The sequence below is a fragment of the Microcaecilia unicolor genome, chromosome 4, assembly GCF_901765095.1.
Source record: "Microcaecilia unicolor chromosome 4, aMicUni1.1, whole genome shotgun sequence".
NCBI lineage: Eukaryota > Metazoa > Chordata > Amphibia > Gymnophiona > Siphonopidae > Microcaecilia > Microcaecilia unicolor.
In genome coordinates this window covers 189554691-189575754 of record NC_044034.1, presented here as the reverse complement: position 1 = coordinate 189575754, position 21064 = coordinate 189554691, and the positions used below count along the sequence as shown (strand labels likewise).

At 48.7% G+C, this 21064-nt stretch overlaps 1 protein-coding gene across 2 annotated transcripts in view; it reads right to left on the bottom strand.

The window, feature by feature from the left end:
- NUCB2 (nucleobindin 2) overlaps positions 1 to 21064 on the bottom strand; it is a 243995-nt gene that overhangs the window by 8883 nt on the left and 214048 nt on the right. The window contains exons 10-11 of one of the 2 annotated variants that reach the window (XR_003941930.1): positions 17940 to 18110; positions 3590 to 3671 (exon numbers count right to left, since the gene is read on the bottom strand). Coding sequence is in view for 1 of the 2 variants with exons in the window: in XM_030201064.1 (XP_030056924.1) it covers positions 3582 to 3671; positions 17940 to 18110 (261 nt within the window). In the remaining variant the exon portion in view is untranslated. Of the gene's footprint in view, positions 1 to 3581; positions 3672 to 17939; positions 18111 to 21064 lie in introns of those variants that run through there. The other variant, XM_030201064.1, reaches the window with a different exon arrangement.

Sequence of the window (21064 nt, the reverse complement as noted above, 5' to 3'; positions counted from 1 at the left end):
GCCCCTCCAGAGACTTATGAAAGGCCAGAAGAGCCTGGAATATCGCTCTCAGTTCCAAGCGACTGATGGACCACCTTAATTCCGCGGGTGTCCACAGGCCCTGGGCATAGCTTCCCTTGCAATGTGCTCCCCAGCCGACCAGGCTGTCATCGGTTATCACCAAGCACCAAGAGGGAAGCGCCAGCGGCATTCCTCACTGCAGCATGCTGTCAGAGAGCCACCACTCCATACTGAGCCGGGCCGCAGGGAGCCACGTGAGTCTGCGTTGATATTCCTGGGACATGGGACACCATCGTTGAAGCAGGGCAATCTGCAGAGGTCTCAAGTGCGTTCTCACCCATGGCACTACCACCAAAGTGGCCGTCATCGACCCCAGCAGCTGGACAAAGTCCAGGAGCAGACGGACCTGATTCTGAAGCTTGCAATGCCTTTGGTCGGGTAGAAAGACAGTCCCCGAGGTCGTGTCGAACTGGATCCCCAAATATTCGAGAGACTGAGAGGGGGTCAGGTGACTTTTGGGTATACTGACGACCCAGCCCAGAGACTGAAGTACTGAGACCACTCTGGCTGTGGCCAGACGACTTTCGTCTGTCGAATCCGCTCTGATGAGCCAGTCATCGAGGTACGGGTGAACACGGATACCCTGTCGCCTGAGAAAAGCAGCTACTACCACCATAACCTTGGAAAAGGTGCGGGGAGCTGTGGCGAGGCCAAAAGGCAAGACCCGAAACTGGAAATGTTTTCCCAACACCGCAAACCGGAGAAACCGTTGATGCGGGGGCCAAATAGGAATGTGCAAGTAAGCTTCTTTTAGGTCCAGAGACGTGAGATGTTCTCCTGGCTGTACCACCGCAATGACGGAATGCAGGGTTTCCATGCGAAAATGTCGCACTCTTCGTGCCTCGTTGACTTACCTTAAGTCAAGGATCAGTCGGAAAGACCCGCCTTTCCGAGGCACCACAAAGTAAATGGAGTAGCGACTGCAGCCGCGTTCGGCGGGAGGCACGGGGATCACCGCTCCAAGGTCTCCTCTACCGCCGCCCGTTTGACTCCACAAACATGTCTCTCACCAGGGCGCTGAATTCCAATCGGTAACCTTATTTTATTTATTTATTTGTTGCATTTGTATCTCACCTTATCCCACCTCTTTGCAGGCTCAAAGTGGCTTACAATACATCATGAGTAGTGGAAGAATGTTAGTAATATAAACATTTAGTATTGCATGATCTTGGTCAGCATGATGATAAAAACAAAGGAGTAGTATACAAGCAGATTTTAGGAAACAGTTCTGATCAGGTCCAGGACCCACTGATCAGAGGTAATCTTGGTCCATTCCTCGAGAAAGAGGGAAAGACGTCCTCCTACTGCATGAATCGAGGAATGGACCGGTGCCCTGTCATTGGGGGGGCTGCCCCTGAACTCCAGGCCTTGAACCGGCCGCTGCGGACTGTTTGTCTGAGCGAAAGGAGTTCCTCTGCTGAAAACGGGCACGTTGAGAAACCTCAGCAGAGCGCCCCGGGCGATACCTGCGAGCTTCACGGAAGCGAGGTCTGGAAAAGGAGGGCCACACAGAACCTTTGGAAGAAGGCCTCGGCCTATCCTCAGGTAAGTGCTGGGGCTTAGAGTCCCCCAGGACTTTCACAATCTTCGCCAGCTCCTCTCCAAATAACAGGTGGCCCCGAAAGGGAAGCTTCCCCAGCCTGTGCTTAGAGGTCATGTCAGCCGCCCAATGCTGTAGCCATAGAAGGCGGCGGGCCGCAACCACCACAGACATCTGCTTAGCCGAAGCTCTGACCAGATCTTAGAGGGCGTCAGTCAAAAATGACAGGACCGACTCCATCCGCGGTGCAACCTTAGCGAGGGACTCCGCACCATCCGCGGGCTGTTCCACTGCCTGTTGTAACCAAGAAAGGCAGGCCCGGGCAGCATAGGCCAAGAAAGGCAAAACCCAAGATTTCAAAAGACTGTTTCAATGCGGATTCAAGCCACCGGTCCTGTATGTCTTTCAGGGCAACCCTTCCCTCTACGGGGAGGGTGGTCCTCTTAGTCACCGCCGTGACCAAGGCGTCCAACTTTAGGTATCCCCAAAGGGGCCAAGAGCTACTCACTTAGACGGTAAAGCTGACCCATAGCCCTGGCCACTTTCAAAAGCCATTCGGGTTCAGACCATTGAGCTGAAATATGCTCTTGGATGGAGTCATGCACAGGAAAGGCTCGAGCAAGCTTCTTAGTACTTGCCATCGTCGGATTACCAGAGGAGGCCTCGCCCTTGACAGGATCATCAATTGAGAGGGCCTGCAGCTTGGGATCATCCAGATCCAGTGGCAAACTGGCACTTTCCTCTGGCTCTTCAGACCATGAGGCCCTGCCAGAACCCTCAGAATACAAACCGCCCAACCACGGGGGGGGGGGGGGGGGGGAAGGGAAGTGTGCCACTCTCCGACGGGGAATTTACCCGTCTATGTTTTGCGTCCTTCCAGCACTTGGGGGAATCAGCCAGCCCCAGGGCCATCAACACCCGGGGGAAAACCAGGTAGCAGCGCAGTGTCAGACACTTACGGCAGAGCTCTTTTCAGCATGAAAGCTTTATGCATTAAAAGCACAAACTCTGGGGAGAAAAATTCACACTGACCCTCCGTCTCCGAATCAGGAGAAACGGGAACAGGAGCTCCTCTGGTAGCCTCTAACCGAGGCGTCCCCCTGCACTCAGACTCCTCCGCAACAGCGAGGGTTGAGGCATGCGGCGCTTCCAAAATGGCGCCCACTGCCAGCTCCATTGAGCGGGAAGAATCATCGCTCGCCATGCTTTTACCAGCTCTAGCGTCTAAAGAGCACATTTTACAGAGCCCCGTGCTGATCTACGTTTACCACAACGGGAGCAGTGTTTAACTGCTTCAGCAGCCATCGTCCGACCGGACGGAATTATATAAGTAAAATGGCGGCTTCGCGCCAAAACTTACCCCGATCGGAACGGCGTCCGCAGGACCTCCCCGGAGGAGCTGGGCACCACTTTCACCTCAAAAGACCAAGTCAAACGAGCTCCAGTCAAGTTGCACATGGAAAATAGCCTCAGAATAGCTACGCAGAACCAATGCGTACTCCTTTTTTTTTTTTTTTTTTTAACGCTGTGAGGAAAGTTGGAGGCAAGCAGCAACAGAGGTACACCGGTAGGCAGGGGGACAGGCAAGGTAGGGAAAGGGCGAACCTATATGCCTTCAAAGTGGGCACCACCAGCCACAACACCCCAGCTTCAACTGGCAAAAGCACAGAAGCCACCCCAGGCAGAATTTTTTCCAGGAGCTGATCAAGCTACGTCCACACCTGCTGGGAGATAGAGAAATACTGAAGGCAGATGGAGCTAGCCGTCCATAGAGCACTATGGTTTTTCAGTGTTCTCTATCTCCACCTGCTGGTAGGCGGACATAACCCATCAGTTAATGCGTTTATCTGCTGCTGATGACAAGGAAGGCTGGGATAATCTGGTTAGTAATATCCACAAATGTTAAATTACACCATTTTAACAACTTGATAAAATTATGGAAATCTTGTGCACACTTCAGAAATATTGAAAACGAGATCTTTTACATACGTGGCTGGAATTTCAGTTCCCCAGCTGGTCCTGATGGTGGAACATGTTGCTGTAATTTCTTTTGTTCCAAATGTTGTACAGCCTGGGAATCAGAAAAAATATGGATTTGGCAACTAAGAACTCTCCTAGGTCTCCTCTCAAGATCTCACAAAATCTAACTGTGTAACTTAGTAAATTTACCCATTTCTTTACTCCCTGAGGTCTTTGTGCTGCAAGAGCATCAAGAAAACAAGCTCAGTTACCTGGCAGATCTCACTAAGCTCTCTCTTTTGTAGGGATTTGATATTTCATTCCTGCAGAGATATTCAAGCTTAAAGAGTTTGGATTTTTTTCCCCTATTTGACCATGCTCATATGACAAAAGCTCCATTGGCTCAATGTAAGGTATGATCATAGCATTAATAACTGAAGAGTACACATGGGGGAAGGAAACCATCTAAAAACAGAAATGTACTTAGACTTACAAAGTTACACAGGCGTTCATTTTCAAAAGAGAAAATCGTCCAAAAAAGTGTCATAAATCTACCTTTGGACGTTTTTCTAAAATAAAATCCAAATTGGTATTTTCAAAACCAATTTTTAGATGTTTTTCTATGAAGTCCATCAGAAGTGCAATCAAATCACAAGGGGGCATGTCAGGGGTGTGTTAAGGGTGGGATCTGGGTATTCATAACACTTGGACGTTTTTCTGCCATAATAAAAGAAAACAAAAACATCCAGGGCTAAAAGGTGGACATTTTGGTCTAGACCTGTTTTCTTAACGAATAAGCCACAAAAAAGTGCCCTAATGACCAGATTACCACTGGAGGGAATCAGGGATGACCTCCCCTTACTCCCCCAATGGTTAATAACCCCCTCTCACCTCCCAAAAATGTGATTAAAAACATTACTTACCAGCCTCTATGCCAGCCTCAGATGTTATAATCAGGTCCATTAGCGTAGCATGCAGGTCCCTAGAGTAGTCTGTTGGTGGATCCAGTGCACTACAGACATGTGGACTCAGGCCATACCGCCCCCTACCTGTTACACTTGTGTTGGAAACTGCGAGCCCTCCAAAACTCACCAGCAACCCACTATACCACACAGTCAGGATTTCGGGCTAACCACAGCACTGAAACAGTACTAGTTACACTCATGACCAAATTTAAACAAATGATTGCAACTGGAACAAACATATGACTACTACAATTTGACATGTCAAACGCCTTCGACATGGTCAATCATGGAATACTACTACATAACCTTGAGTACTTCGGAACTGGAGGTAACGTACTCAACTGGTTCAAGGGATTCCTAACCACACGATCTTACCAAGTGACATCTAACACGACTACTTCAGCCACTTGGACTCCTGAATGCGGAGTCCCACAGGGTTCCCCCCTCTCGCCGACTCTATTCAACTTAATGATGATACCATTGGCCAAACTATTATCAAACCAAAACCTCAACCCATACATATACGCAGACGACGTAACGATTTATATTTCCATTCAAACAAGATTTAAAGGAAATTTCCAACAACATCAACCAAAGTCTCCATATCATGCATTCATGGGCGGATGCATTTCAACTGAAACTTAATGCAGAAAAAACCCAATGCCTAATACTTACCTCTCAACACAACACGAACAAATTCACCACCATTAACACACCAAATCTGAACCTTCCAATTTCGGACACCTTACAAATTCTTGGAGTTACCATAGATCGACACCTAACACTGGAGAACCACGTGAGAAACACAACCAAGAAGATGTTCTACTCAATGTGGAAACTAAAAAGAGACCTTTCTTCCCAAGAACTGTTTTCCGCAACCTGGTACAATCAATGGTGCTCAGTCATCTAGATTACTGCAATGCAATCTTCGCCGGCTGTAAAGAGCAAATAATAAAAAAACTTCAGACAGCCCAGAACACTGCAGCTAGACTCATATTCGGTAAAACAAAATATTAAAGTGCTAAACCCCTACGAGAAAAACTACACTGGCTCCCACTCAAAGAACGCATCACATTCAAAATATGCTCTCTAGTTCACAAAATCATTCACGGAGAGGAACCAGCCTACATGTCAGACCTGATAGACTTACCACCCAGGAATGCAAAAAGATCATCTCGCACATTCCTTAACCTGCACTTCCCCAACTGCAAAGGTCTAAAATAGAAACTAATGCATGCATCAAACTTTACCTACTTAAGTACAAAGTTATGGAACGCACTGCCGCGCAACCTAAAAATGATCTACAAACTAACCAACTTCCTCAAATTACTGAAAACCCATCTCTTTAATAAAGCATACCACAAAGATCAACAAATATGAACAAAACACCTTTCCTCCACTTAAGTTAAGAATTGCTCTACAATACCTACTTGCTTTATTACTATCATGCTTTATCATTATCATGTTACCCAAGATTCGGCTAGAGTAGCAGACTTGGTGGAGCTGAGGGAAACAGAGAGGTACATAGAGGAGACCTACAGGGATGTTGTAGAGAAGTCCCACCTCCAGTCTAGTAGCCCTTGTGCTACCTTGGAGGAGGGCGGTCTCCTAGAAGGAGAGCATCACCCTGGTGACGTAGGAAGTACTCCTGTAGCCAGGACCTGCCCACCAGGGGATGTACTATCCTCTCGCACCGAGGATATGTCTCCAAGTGCTGCCCGGGAGGGAAAGGTTAAGACAGCTGTTGTAGTTGGTGATTCGATCATTAGGCATATAGATAGCTGGGTGGCTGGTGGACGTGAGGATCGCTTGGTGACTTGCCTGCCTGGTGCGAAGGTGGCGGACCTCACACGTCACCTAGATAGGATTCTAGATAGTGCTGGGGAGGAGTCCGCTGTCTTGGTATATGTGGGTACCAATGACATAGGAAAATGTGGGAGAGAGGTTCTGGAAGCCAAATTTAGGCTCTTAGGTAGACAGCTCAAATCCAGATCCTCTAGGGTAGCATTTTCTGAAATGCTACCTGTTCCAAGCGCAGGGCCCAAGAGACAGGCAGAGCTCCGGAGTCTCAATGCGTGGATGAGACGATGGTGCAGGGAGGAGGGTTTTAGATTTGTTAGGAACTGGGCAACATTCTGGGGAAGTGGGAGCTTATTCCGAAAGGATGGGCTCCACCTTAACCAGGGTGGGACCAGGCTGCTGGCGTCGGCATTTAAAAAGGAGATAGAGCAGCTTTTAGGCTAGAAATGGGGGGGAAGGCCAACAGTCGCTCAAAAGTGCATGGTTCGGGATAAGGTATCTTGCAAAGATACCTCACAAACAGGGAAGATAGGGTTTCTGGATAGTGAGGTTGCACAACAGACTGTAGGCCAGGTGCCCTTAAATACAACTAAAGATCAGAGAAAAGATGGCAAATCAATAGTGTCAGGTACTAATCATCATGCAAATAGGAACAACAAACATACTCTGAAATGTCTATATGCAAATGCTAGGAGTCTAAGAAATAAGATGGGAGAGTTGGAATATATTGCACTAAATGAAAAATTGGATTTAATAGGCATTACTGAGACCTGGTGGAAGGAGGATAACCAGTGGGACACTGTCATACCGGGGTACAAAGTATATCGTAGTGATAGGGTGTACCGGACTGGTGAAGGGGTAGCATTGTATATTAACGAGAGCCTTGACTCAGATATATTACAAATTCAGCAGGACACAAGTGACACCTTTGAATCATTGTGGGTTGAAATTCCATGTATAAAAGGGAAAAAAATGGTGATAGGAGTGTACTACCATCCGCCTCGTCAGGACGAGCAGGTAGACGCAGAAATGATAAAAGAAATCAGAGACGCGAACAAAATGGGCAATGTGACAATAATGGGTGACTTCAATTATCCAAATATAGACTGGGTAAATGTAACATCGGGACACGCTACAGAGGTACAATTCCTTGATGAAATCAAGGACAGATTTATGGAGCAGCTGGTGCAGGAACCGACGAGAGAAGGAAAAATTCTAGACTTGGTCCTTAGTGGAGCGCATAATCTGGTACTGGGGCCGCTTGATAACAGTGATCATAATATGATCAGTTTTGATATCGACCTTGAAGTAACTGTACACAGAAAGTCAAATACGTTAGCGTTTAACTTTAAAAAAGGAGACTATGATAAAATGAGATGAACGGTAAAAAAAAAAAACTTAGGGGGGCAACTGAGAGAGTAAAAACTGTACAACAGGCGTGGACGCTGTTCAAAAATACCATCCTGGAGGCCCAGGCCATACATATTCCGCGAATTAGAAAAGAAAGATGGAACTCCAAAAGACAGCCGGCCTGGTTGAAAATTGAGGTGAAGGAAGCTATAAGGGCTAAAAGAAACGCCTTCAGAAAATGGAAGAAGGAACCGTCTGAAAATAACAAGAAGCAGCATAAGGAGTGTCAATGCAAATGCAAGGCGCAGATAAAGAAGGCCAAGAGGGATTACGAAAAAAAAAGACAGCATTAGAGGCAAAAAAACATAGTAAAAATTTTTTCGGTATATTAAAAGCAGGAAGCCAGCAAAAGAATCGGTTGGGCCGCTGGATGACCGAGGGGTAAAAGGGGCGATCAAGGAAGACAACAATTTAGCGGAGAGACTGAATGAATTCTTTGCTTCGGTCTTCACCGAGGAAGATTTGGGTGGGATACCGGTGTCGGAAATGTTATTTCAAGCGGATGAGTCGGAGAAACTTACTGACTTCATGGTAAACCTGGAGGACGTAATGGGGCAGTTCAGCAAACTGAAGAGTAGCAAATCTCCTGGACCAGATGGTATTCATCCTAGAGTACTGATAGAACTGAAAAATGAGCTTGCGGAACTACTGCTAGTGATTTGCAACTTATCCTTAAAATCGAGCGTGGTACCGGAAGATTGGAGGGTGGCCAATGTAACACCGATTTTTAAAAAAGGTTCCAGGGGAGATCCGGGAAATTATAGACCGGCGAGTCTGACGTCAGTGCCGGGGAAAATGGTAGAGGCTATTATTAAAACCAAAATTACAGAGCACATCCGAGGACATGGATTACTGAGACTGAGTCAGCACGGCTTTTGTGTGGGGAAATCTTGCCTGACCAATTTACTTCAATTCTTTGAAGGAGTAAACAAACATGTGGACAAAGGGGAGCCGGTTGATATTGTGTATCTGGATTTCCAAAAGGCGTTTGACAAAGTACCTCATGAAAGTCTACAGAGGAAATTGGAGGGTCATGGGATAGGAGGAAATGTCCTATTGTGGATTAAAAACTGGTTGAAGGATAGGAAACAGAGAGTGGGGTTAAATGGGCAGTATTCACAATGGAGAAGGGTAGTTAGTGGGGTTCCTCAGGGGTCTGTGCTAGGACCGCTGCTTTTTAATATAGTTATAAATGATTTAGAGATGGGAGTAACTAGCGAGGTAATTAAATTTGCTGATGACACAAAGTTATTCAAAGTTGTTAAATCGCGACAGGATTGTGAAAAATTACAAGAGGACCTTACGAGACTGGGCGGCTAAGGTAAAATTATGTATAATCATACCTGATAATTTTCTTTCCATTAATCATAGCTGATGAATCCATAGACTGGTGGGTTGTGTCCATCTACCAGCAGGTGGAGATAGAGAGCAAACTTTTGCCTCCCTATATGTGGTCATGTGCTGCCGGAAACTCCTCAGTATGTCGATATCAAAGCTCCATCCGCAGGACTCAGCACTTAGAGAATTACACCCACGAAGGGACACTCTGCCCAGCTCACCACCGCCGAAACGGGGGAGGGGAATTAACCCAGCTCATCCCCACACAAGTGGGGGAGGGGAATCCGTCCAGCTCATCCCCGCGGAGCGGGGGAGGGACACCACACCCGCCGATGCGGGGGGATCTGGCTTATCCTGCAACCGCAACCGCGGGAGGAGCTGACTGACCCTAACACCGCCGAAGCGGGAGGGGTACAAAGCTGCCCTACAGCCGCACGAAGCGGGAGGGAGTGCCGGCAGAATTTATGTCTCAATCCAGCCCCGTAAAACGGAGGGGAGAGGAATGCAGCAGCTCACTGTAACACAAACTCGTCTCAACTCTTGAAGAATCCAAGTGAAAGAAGAACTTGAACACGAAGTCCTCCTGAAGTAACTGAAGGCTAAACTTGAACCTAAAATTCAACCAGAATATAAACAGTACAGATATCTGGGAGGGGCTATGGATTGATCAGCTATGATTAATGGAAAGAAAATTATCAGGTATGATTATACATAATTTTACCTTCCATATCATCAAGCTGATCAATCCATAGACTGGTGGGATGTACCGAAGCAGTACTCACCCAGGGCGGGACATAGAAATCCCTGACCTCAACACTGAAGCTCCAAACCGGGCCTCCGCCCGTGCAGCCACAGTCAAACGGTAATGCTTGGAGAATGTATGAGCCGAAGCCCACGTTGCCGCCTTGCATATCTCTTCCAAGGAGACGGATCCGGCCTCTGCCATCGAGGCCGCCTGAGCTCTCGTGGAGTGAGCCTTCAGCTGGATAGGCGGCACCTTCCCCGCGGCCACATAAGCCGCTGCAATGGCTTCCTTGACCCATCTTGCCACTGTAGGCTTAGCAGCCTGCAGACCCTTACGAGGACCTGCAAACAGGACAAACAGATGATCCGATTTCCGGAAATCATTGGTCACTTCCAAGTATCTGATGATGACTCGTCTCACATCCAGATATTCAAGAGCGGAGTACTCCTCTGGGTAGTCCTCCCTACGAAAGGAAGGGAGACAGAGCTGCTGATTCACATGGAAGCGAGAACCAATCTTGGGCAGGAAGGCAGGCACTGTGCGAATAGTCACTCCTGCCTCAGTGAACTGCAGAAAAGGCTCTCGACATGAGAGCGCCTGGAGCTCGGAAACTCTTCTGGCTGAAGTGATAGCCACCAAAAAGACTGCTTTCAACGTCAGGTCTTTCAGAGATGCCCTCGACAAGGGTTCCAAAGGCGGCTTCTGCAATGCTCTTAGCACCAGGTTGAGATTCCACGCAGGCACCACTGAGTGCAGAGGAGGGCGCAGGTGATTAACTCCCTTGAGAAAGCGCCCCACATCTGGCTGCGAAGCCAGGGAAGCACCCTTCAGGCGGCCCCTGAAGCAAGCCAGAGCCGCTACCTGGACTTTAAGGGAACTGAGCGACAGGCCTTTCTCCAGACCTTCTTGCAGGAACGCCAACACTGAAGAAATTGGAGCAGTGAAGGGAGAAAGTGAGCCTGCTTCACACCATGCTGCAAAGATACGCCAAACCCTGGCGTAAGCAGTAGAAGTAGAGCGCTTCCTCGCTCTCAGCATAGTGGCGATGACCTTGTCTGAGAAGCCCTTCTTCCTCAGACGCTGCCGCTCAATAGCCAGGCCGTAAGACCAAAGGGAGAGGGATCCTCCATCACCACGGGACCCTGATGTAACAGGCCCTGCTCCACTGACAGCCGCAGAGGATCGTCGACTGAGAGCCTGAACAAGTCCGCATACCAGGGACGTCTGGGCCACTCCGGACCCACCAGGATTACCCTGCCGGGATGCTTTGCCACCCGGTCTAGCACCCTGCCCAACATGGGCCAGGGCGGGAACACATAGAGGAGCTCTTGTGTCGGCCACTGTTGGAGAAGAGCATCTACTCCCAGGGATCGAGGGTTCCGTCCTCTGCTGAAAAAGCGCGGCACTTGGCCATTGGCCGATGACGCCATCAGATCTAGGCTCGGCTGGCCCCAGCGCTTCGTGATGTCCAAGAACGCCTGAGCAGATAGTTGCCACTCTCCGGGCTCCAAGGTATGGCGACTGAGAAAGTCCGCCTTGACATTCATGACTCCGGCAATGTGGGCCGCTGAAAGCTGCTCCAGGTTCGCTTCCGCCCACTGGCAAAGACACATAGCCTCCTGGCTAGAGGGGCGCTCTTGGTACCTCCCTGGCGGTTGATATAGGCCACAGCCGTGGCATTGTCCGACAGGACCCGTACAGGCTTCAACACCAGTACCGGGAGAAACTCCAATAACACCAACCGAATGGCTCTGAGTTCCAGGAGGTTGATAGACCACTTGCCTCTGCAGGAGACTAGAGCCCCTGCGCTGTCCTTCCCAAGCAGTGGGCTCCCCAGCCCATCAAAGAGGCGTCTGTCGTGACGACAATCCACTCCGGGGTCACCAGAGGCAATCCTGCAGACAACTTGTCTGTCTGCGTCCACCAGCTCAGCGCCTTGCGCACTGCTGGGTCACAGGGAAGGCGCACAGCATAATCCTCCGACATCGGAAGTCCAGCGCAGCAGCAGAGATAGCTGTAGTGGTCCTCATATGAGCCCTGGCCCAGGGCACTACTTCCATCGTGGCCGTCATAGAGCCCAACAGCTGCACGTAGTCCCAAGCCCGAATAGGAGAGGCTACTAGGAACTAGTCCCACCTGAGCCTGAAGCTTGACAATCCGATTGTCTGGCAGGAACACTCTGCCCACTTGGGTGTCGAATCGAACTCCCCAGATACACCAGGGACTGAGTCGGGCGCAGCTGGCTCTTCTTCCAGTTGATGATCCATCCCAGGGAGCTCAAAAGAGCAACTACCCCGGTCCATAGCTTTGCCGCACTCTGCATAAGAGGGGGCTCGGATCAACCAGTCGTCCAGATAAGGATGGACTTGTACTCTTCCTTTAGCAGGAAGGCCGCTATGACCCCCATACTTGGAAAAGGTCGCGCGGAGCAGTAGCCAACCCGAAAGGGAGGCCGCTCTGAACTGAAGTGTCGTCTCAGGACTGTAAAACGCAGAAAGCGTTGGAGAGGAGGCCAGATGGGGAATATGCAGGTACGCTTCCTTGATGTCCAAGGAAGCCCAGAACTCTCCTGCCTTCACTGCCGCTATAACAGAGCGGAGAGTTCCATGCGAAAGTGCCTCACTTTCCAGGCCCGATTGACCCCTTTGAGGTCGAGAAGGAGAGCCGGACATAACCTCCTTTCTTGGAACCACAAAGTAAATGGAGTAACGTCCCTTGCCAAACTGATTTGTTTGGCCCCCGTTGAACGACCGCACCCAGGCGGATCAGGTGTCCAAGGTCTGCTGCACTACCACAAGCTTGACCGGAGACTTGCAGGAGAGAGTACAAACCCCGTCTCTTAAGGGTTGGCAGAAACTCTAGCTTGTAGCGTCTCTGATGACTTCCAGCACCCACGCATCTGAAGTTATAGTGGTCCACTCGCCAGAAAACGAGGACAGCCGTCCTCCAATTTGCACTGGGGCGTGGACCAAGGCCCCGTCATTGGGTACGAGACCCTGGGGGAGGACCGGAGGAGCACCTCCGGACGGCGGTCTCTGCGAAAGGAATGCTGCTTGGGGGAGAAATTCCTCTTGAAGGAAGAGGGGGCAGAGGACACCCGACTTGCCCGGGCGGTACGATGGGCTTCCTGCAAACCGTCCTCTGGAGGTATCGGGCGAGTTACTAACCCGAGCCCTGACCTCTGGTAATTTCTTGCCCTTAGACGTGCCGAGATCGGTCACGATTTTGTCCAGCTCGACCCCAAGGCAGCTTGCCTTAAAAGGCAATCTAGCCAGGCGGGATTTAAGAAGCGTGGTCAGCAGACCAATGTTTCAGCCAAAGCCACCGCCGCGCAGAGACTGTTGAGCCATGCCTTTAGCTGAGGCTTCCAGACATCATACAGCAAAGTCTGCCAAATAGGCTAAGCCCGATTCCAGGGCCGGCCAATCAGACCTCAAGGAATGATCCGAGGGGGGAAGCCCGCTGCACCATAGTCCGGCACGCCCTGGCCACATAGGAGCCGCAAACTGAGGCCTGCAAACTTAAAGGCAGCTGCCTCAAAGGGACGACCTTAAGGCCGCCTCCAATCTTCTGTCTTGGGCGTCCTTTAGGGCCGTGCCACCTTCCACCGGCAACGCCGTTTTCTTAGTCACCGCAGTGATTAAAGAATCCACGGTAGGCCACAGATAGGCCTTCACGTTCACTCACAGCCAAAGGATAGAGGCGGGACATAGCCCTAGCCACTTTAAGGCTCGTTTCCGGGACATCCCATTGAGCCGCAATTAAGGTGTGCATGGCATCATGCACGTGGAAGGTTCTAGGCGGGCGCTTCGTCCCCAGCATAATGGCAGAGCCAACAGGGGCTGAGGGCGAGACGTCCTCCGGAGAGGAAATCTTCAAAGTGTCCATGGCCTGTAACCAACAGGTTGGGCAAATCCTCTGGGCTAAAAAGCCGCGCTTGCAGAGGGGTCATCCGCTCCATCCGAGCGGGATCTACTGTATCTCCTCCAAGGAATCCGCAAAGGATCGTTGGAGGACCTCAGACACGCTGCCCTCATCTACATCGGAGGGGACAAAAGTCCTCCAAGGCCTGGAAATCAACCCGAGGGCGTTTACCTCCGGGAACCTCAACCTCTTTATCAGAGAGAGGAGCAGGGGCAGCGTTTGCATGAGGAAAGCCTGATGCAGCAGCAAAACAAACTCGGGGGAGAAACCCCCCAGACCGTTGCACTTCCGCAGCCTGGGCAACAGCCCTAGACGCACTCTCAACCGGGCGCTCGCAATAGCGGGGGAGAGACATGCTGCGCATTCCAAAATGGCGTCCGGCGCGAAACTCCGTGAAGGAGCCGCGCGGGAAGAACGGCGCTTAACTTTAGCCGCTTTTGTGCCGTCGCCCAAATTAAGGGCGTTCATGGCATTAATGTCTCAACCTCAAGGGCGGCCGCCGAAGAAGCCGTCCGAGCCGCGTGGCCGGCCAAGATGGCGGAGGCGAGGAGCGGGGGATGGGCGTTTATGCGGGGAAAAACCGCCACGCCGGAGGAACGACCGGGACATTCATCGGTCACTAAACTGTCACCCATCAAGGGCGAATCAGGTTGTAAAACCCCCGCATCCCCTCTAGAAGCGCTCCAGCGATCCGGGGAGCGACCCTTTGCGCCCTCGCCCTCCGACGCCATTGCCACGAGGAGAAGAATCGGGGAACCCCCTGCCCGCTATAAAAAGGTAAAATTACCTGCTTGCCGCTCCGAGCTGTAACGAACTGGTGTCCCAGTGAGTAGCTGCAATGAACGTTTAAAGAAACGTCGAATTAAACGCCTTTAAAGACGTTTAAAAATTTTTTTTTTTTTTTTTTTAAACGGAAGCCAGCGGGAGGGGGGAGAAAAGGAGGGACCTGGCACCACCAGGTTTGCACTTGCTCAAAAGAGCCCTCAACCCCAGGCCTCAACAAAACCTAAGGATTAGGCTTGGAGGCCTAGCCAGAGCTGCTGCTGTGTGTGACCACCACCTGCTGAGATAGAGAACATACTGAGGAGTTTCCGGCAGCACATGACCACATATAGGGAGGCAAAAGTTTGCTCTCTATCTCCACCTGCTGGTAGATGGACACAACCCACCAGTCTATGGATTGATCAGCTTGATGATATGGAAATGGCAGATGACGTTTAATGTGAGCAAGTACAAGGTGATGCATGTGGGAAAAAAGAACCCAAATTATAGCTACGTCATGCAAGGTTCCACGTTAGGAGTTACGGACCAGGAAAGGGATCTGGGTGTCGTCGTCGATAATACACTGAAACCTTCTGCTCAGTGTGCTGCTGCGGCTAGGAAAGCGAATAGAATGTTGGGTATTATTAGGAAAGGTATGGAAAACAGGTGTGAGGATGTTATAATGCCGTTGTATCGCTCCATGGTGCGACCGCACCTTGAGTATTGTGTTCAATTCTGGTCGCCCGCATCTCAAGAAAGATACAGTAGAATTGGAAAAGGTGCAGAGAAGGGCGACTAAAATGGATAGCGGGGATGGGACGACTTCCCTATGAAGAAAGATTAAGGAGGCTAGGGCTATTCAGCTTGGAGAAGAGACGGCTGAGGGGAGACATGATAGAGGCATATAAAATAATGAGTGGAGTGGAACAGGTGGATGTGAAGCGTCTGTTCACGCTTTCCAAAATACTAGGACTAGGGGGGCATGCGATGAAACTACAGTGTAGTAAATTTAAAACAAATCGGAGAAAATGTTTCTTCACCCAACGTATAATTAAACTCTGGAATTCGTTGCAGGAGAAAGTGGTGAAGGCGGTTAGCTTAGCAGAGTTTAAAAAGGGGTTGGACGGTTTCCTAAAGGACAAGTCCATAAACCGCTACTAAATGGACTTGGGGAAAAATCCACAATTCCAGGAATAACACGTATAGAATGTTTGTACGTTTGGGAAACTTGCCAGGTGCCCTTGGCCAGGATTGGCCGCTGTCGTGGACAGGATGCTGGGCTCGATGGACCCTTCGTCTTTTCCCAGTATGGCATTACTTATGTACTTATGTTCTGTAACACTAATAGTCTAATTTCTAATGTATTTCCACCATTCATGATATATTGTAAGCCACTATCATGTTACCCAAGACCCTTCTGTGACACTAAATGTCTATTTTCTAATGTATTACTGTCACGTCTGTGGCCGTGACCACCCTTAGACTTACCTTATTCCTGGGGGTCAGCTTCCTAGCTGGCTCTTGTTTCTTCTGTCTGTCCTTTCTGAGCTAGCTCTGGCTCTCTGTGCTGGCTGCATCCAGCAGCATGGCACTAATTGCCTCACTATACTGCACCTGTGGGTGTTGCCTGGGTTAGCTCTCTCTGTGTGTGCTGGCTGCTTCCAGCATGACTCTATTTGCTTCACTACACTACACCTGGGTGTGGGAAGCCTCTCTGTGTTTCACTGTGCTTTCTGCCTGCTCTGTGGTTTGTGCCTGAACAGCCTCCGTAGTTGCTTAGAGATGGCTGCAGCTGTGCCTTTGGTGTTGAAGGGCTTTATTAAGCACTTAGAGACTGCAGCCTTTGCCTTGCCAATGCCTCCGCAGTGCCTTAGGTCCCGAGGTTAGTGTGCTGTTTGCACAGTTAGCTTTCCTTGTCTTTTCTTGTGGGCTTCTAGCCCTTCTGCTTTGCGAGTTACTATCACCTGTGGGCCTTGCCTTCTGGTTCAGGGTATTATTGCCCTGTGGGCTTTCAGCCCTTCTGTGTCTATTGCCCTGTGGGCTTCCAGCCCTTCTGTGCCCATTGCTCTGAGGGCCTCCAGTCTATCTGCGTATATCCCTTTTACCTGTGGGCTTCCAGGCCTTCTGGGTGTATTACTGTGGCCTGGGGGTTTCCAGCCTTTCTGGGTGTATCTCTATGACCTGCAGGCTTTCAGCCTTTCTGTGTTTATTATTCTCTGTGGGCTTCTAGCCTGTTATCCCTGTGCAGTGGTGCAGCAGCACACTGTCTGAGTCTAGTTCCGTGCCCTGTCTGGGTGTATCTCTATGACCTGCAGGCTTTCAGCCTTTCTGTGTTTATTATTCTCTGTGGGCTTCTAGCCTGTTATCCCTGTGCAGTGGTGCAGCAGCACACTGTCTGAGTCTAGTTCCGTGCCCTGTCACCCTCGTGTATCTCAGACCCAGGGTGGGTCCTCTGGATCTTCAGTTCCTGCCTTATCCTGCAAGTCCTGCCGGCCACCTGCACTTCGGAGCTCAACTCCGGAGGAACGGTGGCTAAGTGCAGGTGAAGCTGTTCCTGTTTCGTCTGTTCTAGTTGCCTGCCTTGTACTACTCCAGTCCAGAGTTCCAGTACTGCTCTTCTGTGTTTCCAGTCCTGAAGTGGTCTTGCCTGCCGCTGCCGCTCCTTGGCAATGGCCCAAGGGCTCACGAACTCCAGTCCTGCCTCGAGGATCTGACAGAATGCCAAGGCCCTCGAGAATGCAACAATTACCACCGACATGATGTATTGTAAGCCACATTGAGCCTGCAAAGAGGTGGGAAAATGTGGGATACAGATGCAATAAATAAATATAGGTGCCTCCTTTGCCCATAAGTGCTACTGTAGTGGTGTAAGTTGGGGGTAGAGGGTTTTGGTGGGGCTCAGCAGTCAAGTTAAGACATCAACAGTGAGACATGTACCTGGGAACATTTATTTGAAGTCCACTGCAGTACCCCCCAAGGTGCCCCATTACTCTCCTGGGATGTTTGTGTGGCTAGTCTACTAAGAATGCTGGCTCCTCCTACATCCCGATGGCTTGATTTTGTGTGTTTTTCACTTGGACATTTTTTCAAAACGAGACCAAAAAGATAAATGCACAGAGCACAAAAACATCTACCAAATAGCCATTAAAAAAAAAAAAAAAGATAGACGTTTTTCCATTTTGAAAATGGATATATTCCCCACTTGAATTCTGGATGTTTTTAGCAAAATGTTCAAAGTTGGACTTAGACGTCATATCGAAAATGCCCCTCATAATAACCTATGGAAGTTTGTAAGTCTAAGTGCTTTGAAAATGAGCCCCGTAGCTACCATCCAAAGAGGGAAAAAACAGATCCAACAATTTGGCTAGCATAACCAGTGCTGCCAACTAACCCTATGTCTCAGATGAAAAGCAAAAGCAAAGATTTCACACAATACCTGCTGGAGTTCCTGTTTCTGAACCTGAAGCTGGTCATGTTGTCTCTCTAATTCTTCCTTCTGCTTTTGAAGTTCTAGTGCTCTTTTCTGCAATTCACTTTCCTGAACAGCTATATGATTTTCAAATTCCTTCAGCTCCTCCTCGGTGAAAAGCTGCTGTTGATCCAAGGTCTGCAAAATAATTTAAAAAGAACGTGAACATCCCACAGGCAAAGTTGTTAGCATATGGAATGCCTTGCACATTAATATGTCGACTATGCCATCTTACAACCTATAAAGGAACTTCTCAGACCACAGGTAACCCGTATAAGAGGCTTAGGGAGGCTACGTTTTCCCAACAGCAAACATGACCTCCACAAGAGGACCCACCAACTCTCCACCTACTGACCCAGACTGCCAGCAGCTTTCTTCTCTCCCTCCCTTCCCCGCGGTAACGGTCTGATGGAGCTTAATAACCTTCCTCAATCGCTGCCGGCAGGGGCATCGCAGCAATTCAAAGGATCTGCCTCGGTCTTCCCTGTGACGTGTACTGCCCACGTGGAACAGGAAATTGCAGCAGAGGAGGCGTAAACACATCACAGGGAAGACCGAAGCAGCTCCTTTCAATTCTGGGTTGGTGGTGATTTTTACACTGCCCACGTTGCTATAAAGTTGTGGGTACTTTTTACCTTTGGTCTTTGCTCAGATTTTCAAAGTGAAATAACATAGGTACATTTTAAAAACTGCTAAAGAAAAAGTGTCACAGCCACCTGGACCTTTTTTTTGTGTGCAATTGTTCTGACTAGAACCATGCAAAATGTTTTGAAGAAACAAAATTATGTGCATGTTTTTTCTCTGGGACGAAATCCCACCCCAGGAACACCTCTATTACAATGCAGGGAAAAGTATGCACATAGTGGAGGACTGCATGTACTTATATCTGCATACAGATGATTTTTACAGATAAAATGCTTTTTTACCCATGGAAATCTGACAATTTGTCCTCCTCAGACATTACAATTATTAAAAACCAAAAGCTAGACATAAAGGGGGAGATTCTATATATGGCACCTAAAAATTCCATGCAGAAAACAATGCCCACTATTCTATAAGTGGCGCCTAGATTTAGGCTCGTTATATAGAATACGCTTAGTTGTTATCCCAGTGCCTAAAACTACATGCGTCCATTTATGCCCATAACCACGCCCCTTTTTGCCTGCACACATTAGAAGTTGGCCACATTGCGTTACAGAATACGCTTAGTGACTTGTAGGCATAAATCTTAATTGGCAATCAATTAGTGCTCATTATTGCTTGTTAAGATTTGTTATCAACACTGATTGGCTTGTTAAGCCAATTAAGTTACGAATGTGGTTACAGAATATGCTTGGATTTCGGTGCAGATCTGTAGGTGCACTATAAAGAATCTGGGGGAAAGGGCCAGATTCAGTAAATAGAACTGAAAATTAGGTGCTGGGAAAAAATTGGTGCTCAGCGCTATGAAGGCGCTCCAAGTTGAGTGCTTTTATAGAACAGGTGTAGCACCAATTCCTGCGCTCAACTTTGGGTGCAAGGACTTGTGCCAGGTGTAAATCCAGATGAAACCAGATGTAAATCCTGGTGCGCAAGTTGAGTGTGCATCCCTGGAATTTCATAACACTGCATGCAACTTTTCAGGATGCCTCTGACCTGTCCATGCTCCTCCCACCGCCATACCCCCTTTTGAGATCTGCACGAGATCAGTTAGACACGGATGGAAGAAACGTAAACATCAGAGATCCGTGTGTAACTCCTAACTGGTGTCAACTGAGTGCTTGTTAACACTAGCAACTGCACCAATTTGTTAATGATTGGCCCAATAAGCAATTTTCCACACACAAATTTTTGCACCGATCACTTGGTGCCATAAATGGAATTTGGGGAAATGCTGCTTTAATTTTTTCAGCTGTGATACTATTTCCTTTGAATAAGCTAAAGATCACACAAATTGATAACTCCATCTTCAAATGTTCACCATGGTTTTATTACATCACATGGTTCTTACAGACGTCTCTAAAACTGAAGTCATGGTCTTCTTGAAAATTTCCATCTCCTACTACTAATCATTTCTATAGTGCTACTAGATGTACACAGCGCTGTACACTTGAACATGAAGAGGACAGTCCCTACTCGACAGAGCTACAATCTAATCAGGACAAATAAGGGATAAGGGAATTACTAAGGTGGGAATGATAAAACAGACATGGATACTGAACAAGTGAATAGGGGTTAGGAGTTAAAAGCAGTATCAAAAGGCCAGAGATGGAGCTTGACTTACTGGTTCAGGAAGTCTATTCCAGGCATATGGTGCAGCAAGATAAAAGAAACGGAGTCTGGAGTTATAAATGGAAGAGAATGGTACAGATAAGAGAGATTTACCTAATGAACAGAGTTCCTGGGGAGGAGTGTAGAGAGAGATAAGAATGGAGAGGTACTGAGGAGCTGCAAGTCAATAAGAGGAGTTTGAACTGTATGTGGAAATGGATAGGGAGCCAATGAAGTGACTTGAGAAAAGGGTTAATACCATAGCAACAGTGGTGGAACATAAACTGTGCAGCAGAATTCTGAACAGATTGAAGGGGAGAGAGATGGCTTAATGGGAGACCTGTGAGAAGCAAGTTGCAGTAGTCTAAGAATGAGATGATAAGAGTGCAGGTAAATGTTTTGGTAGTGTGCTCAGAAAGGAAAAGAGAAATTTTGGTGATATTATAGAGAAAGAAACAACAGGTTTTAGAAGTCTGTTGAATATGTGCAGAGAAAGAGAGAGAGATGACCCCAAGGTTATGAGCTGATGAGACAGGGAAGGTGAGAATGTTATCCACAGAGATAGAGAATGGGGGAAGAGGAGAGGTTGGTTTAGGGGGGAAAGATAAGAAGCTAAGTCTTGTTCATGTTTAGTTTCAGATGGCGGTGAGACATCCAGGCAGCAATGTCAGACAGGCAGGCTGATACTTGGGCCTGGATTCCGGCTGACATTTCTGGTGTGGAGAGGTAGATCAGGGAGTCATCAGTATAAAGGTGATACTGAAAACTTCTTGGACAACAATATATCCTTATGCACATAAAGCAGAGACACCCCTTAATGCAGCTGCAGCTGCTCCAACTCC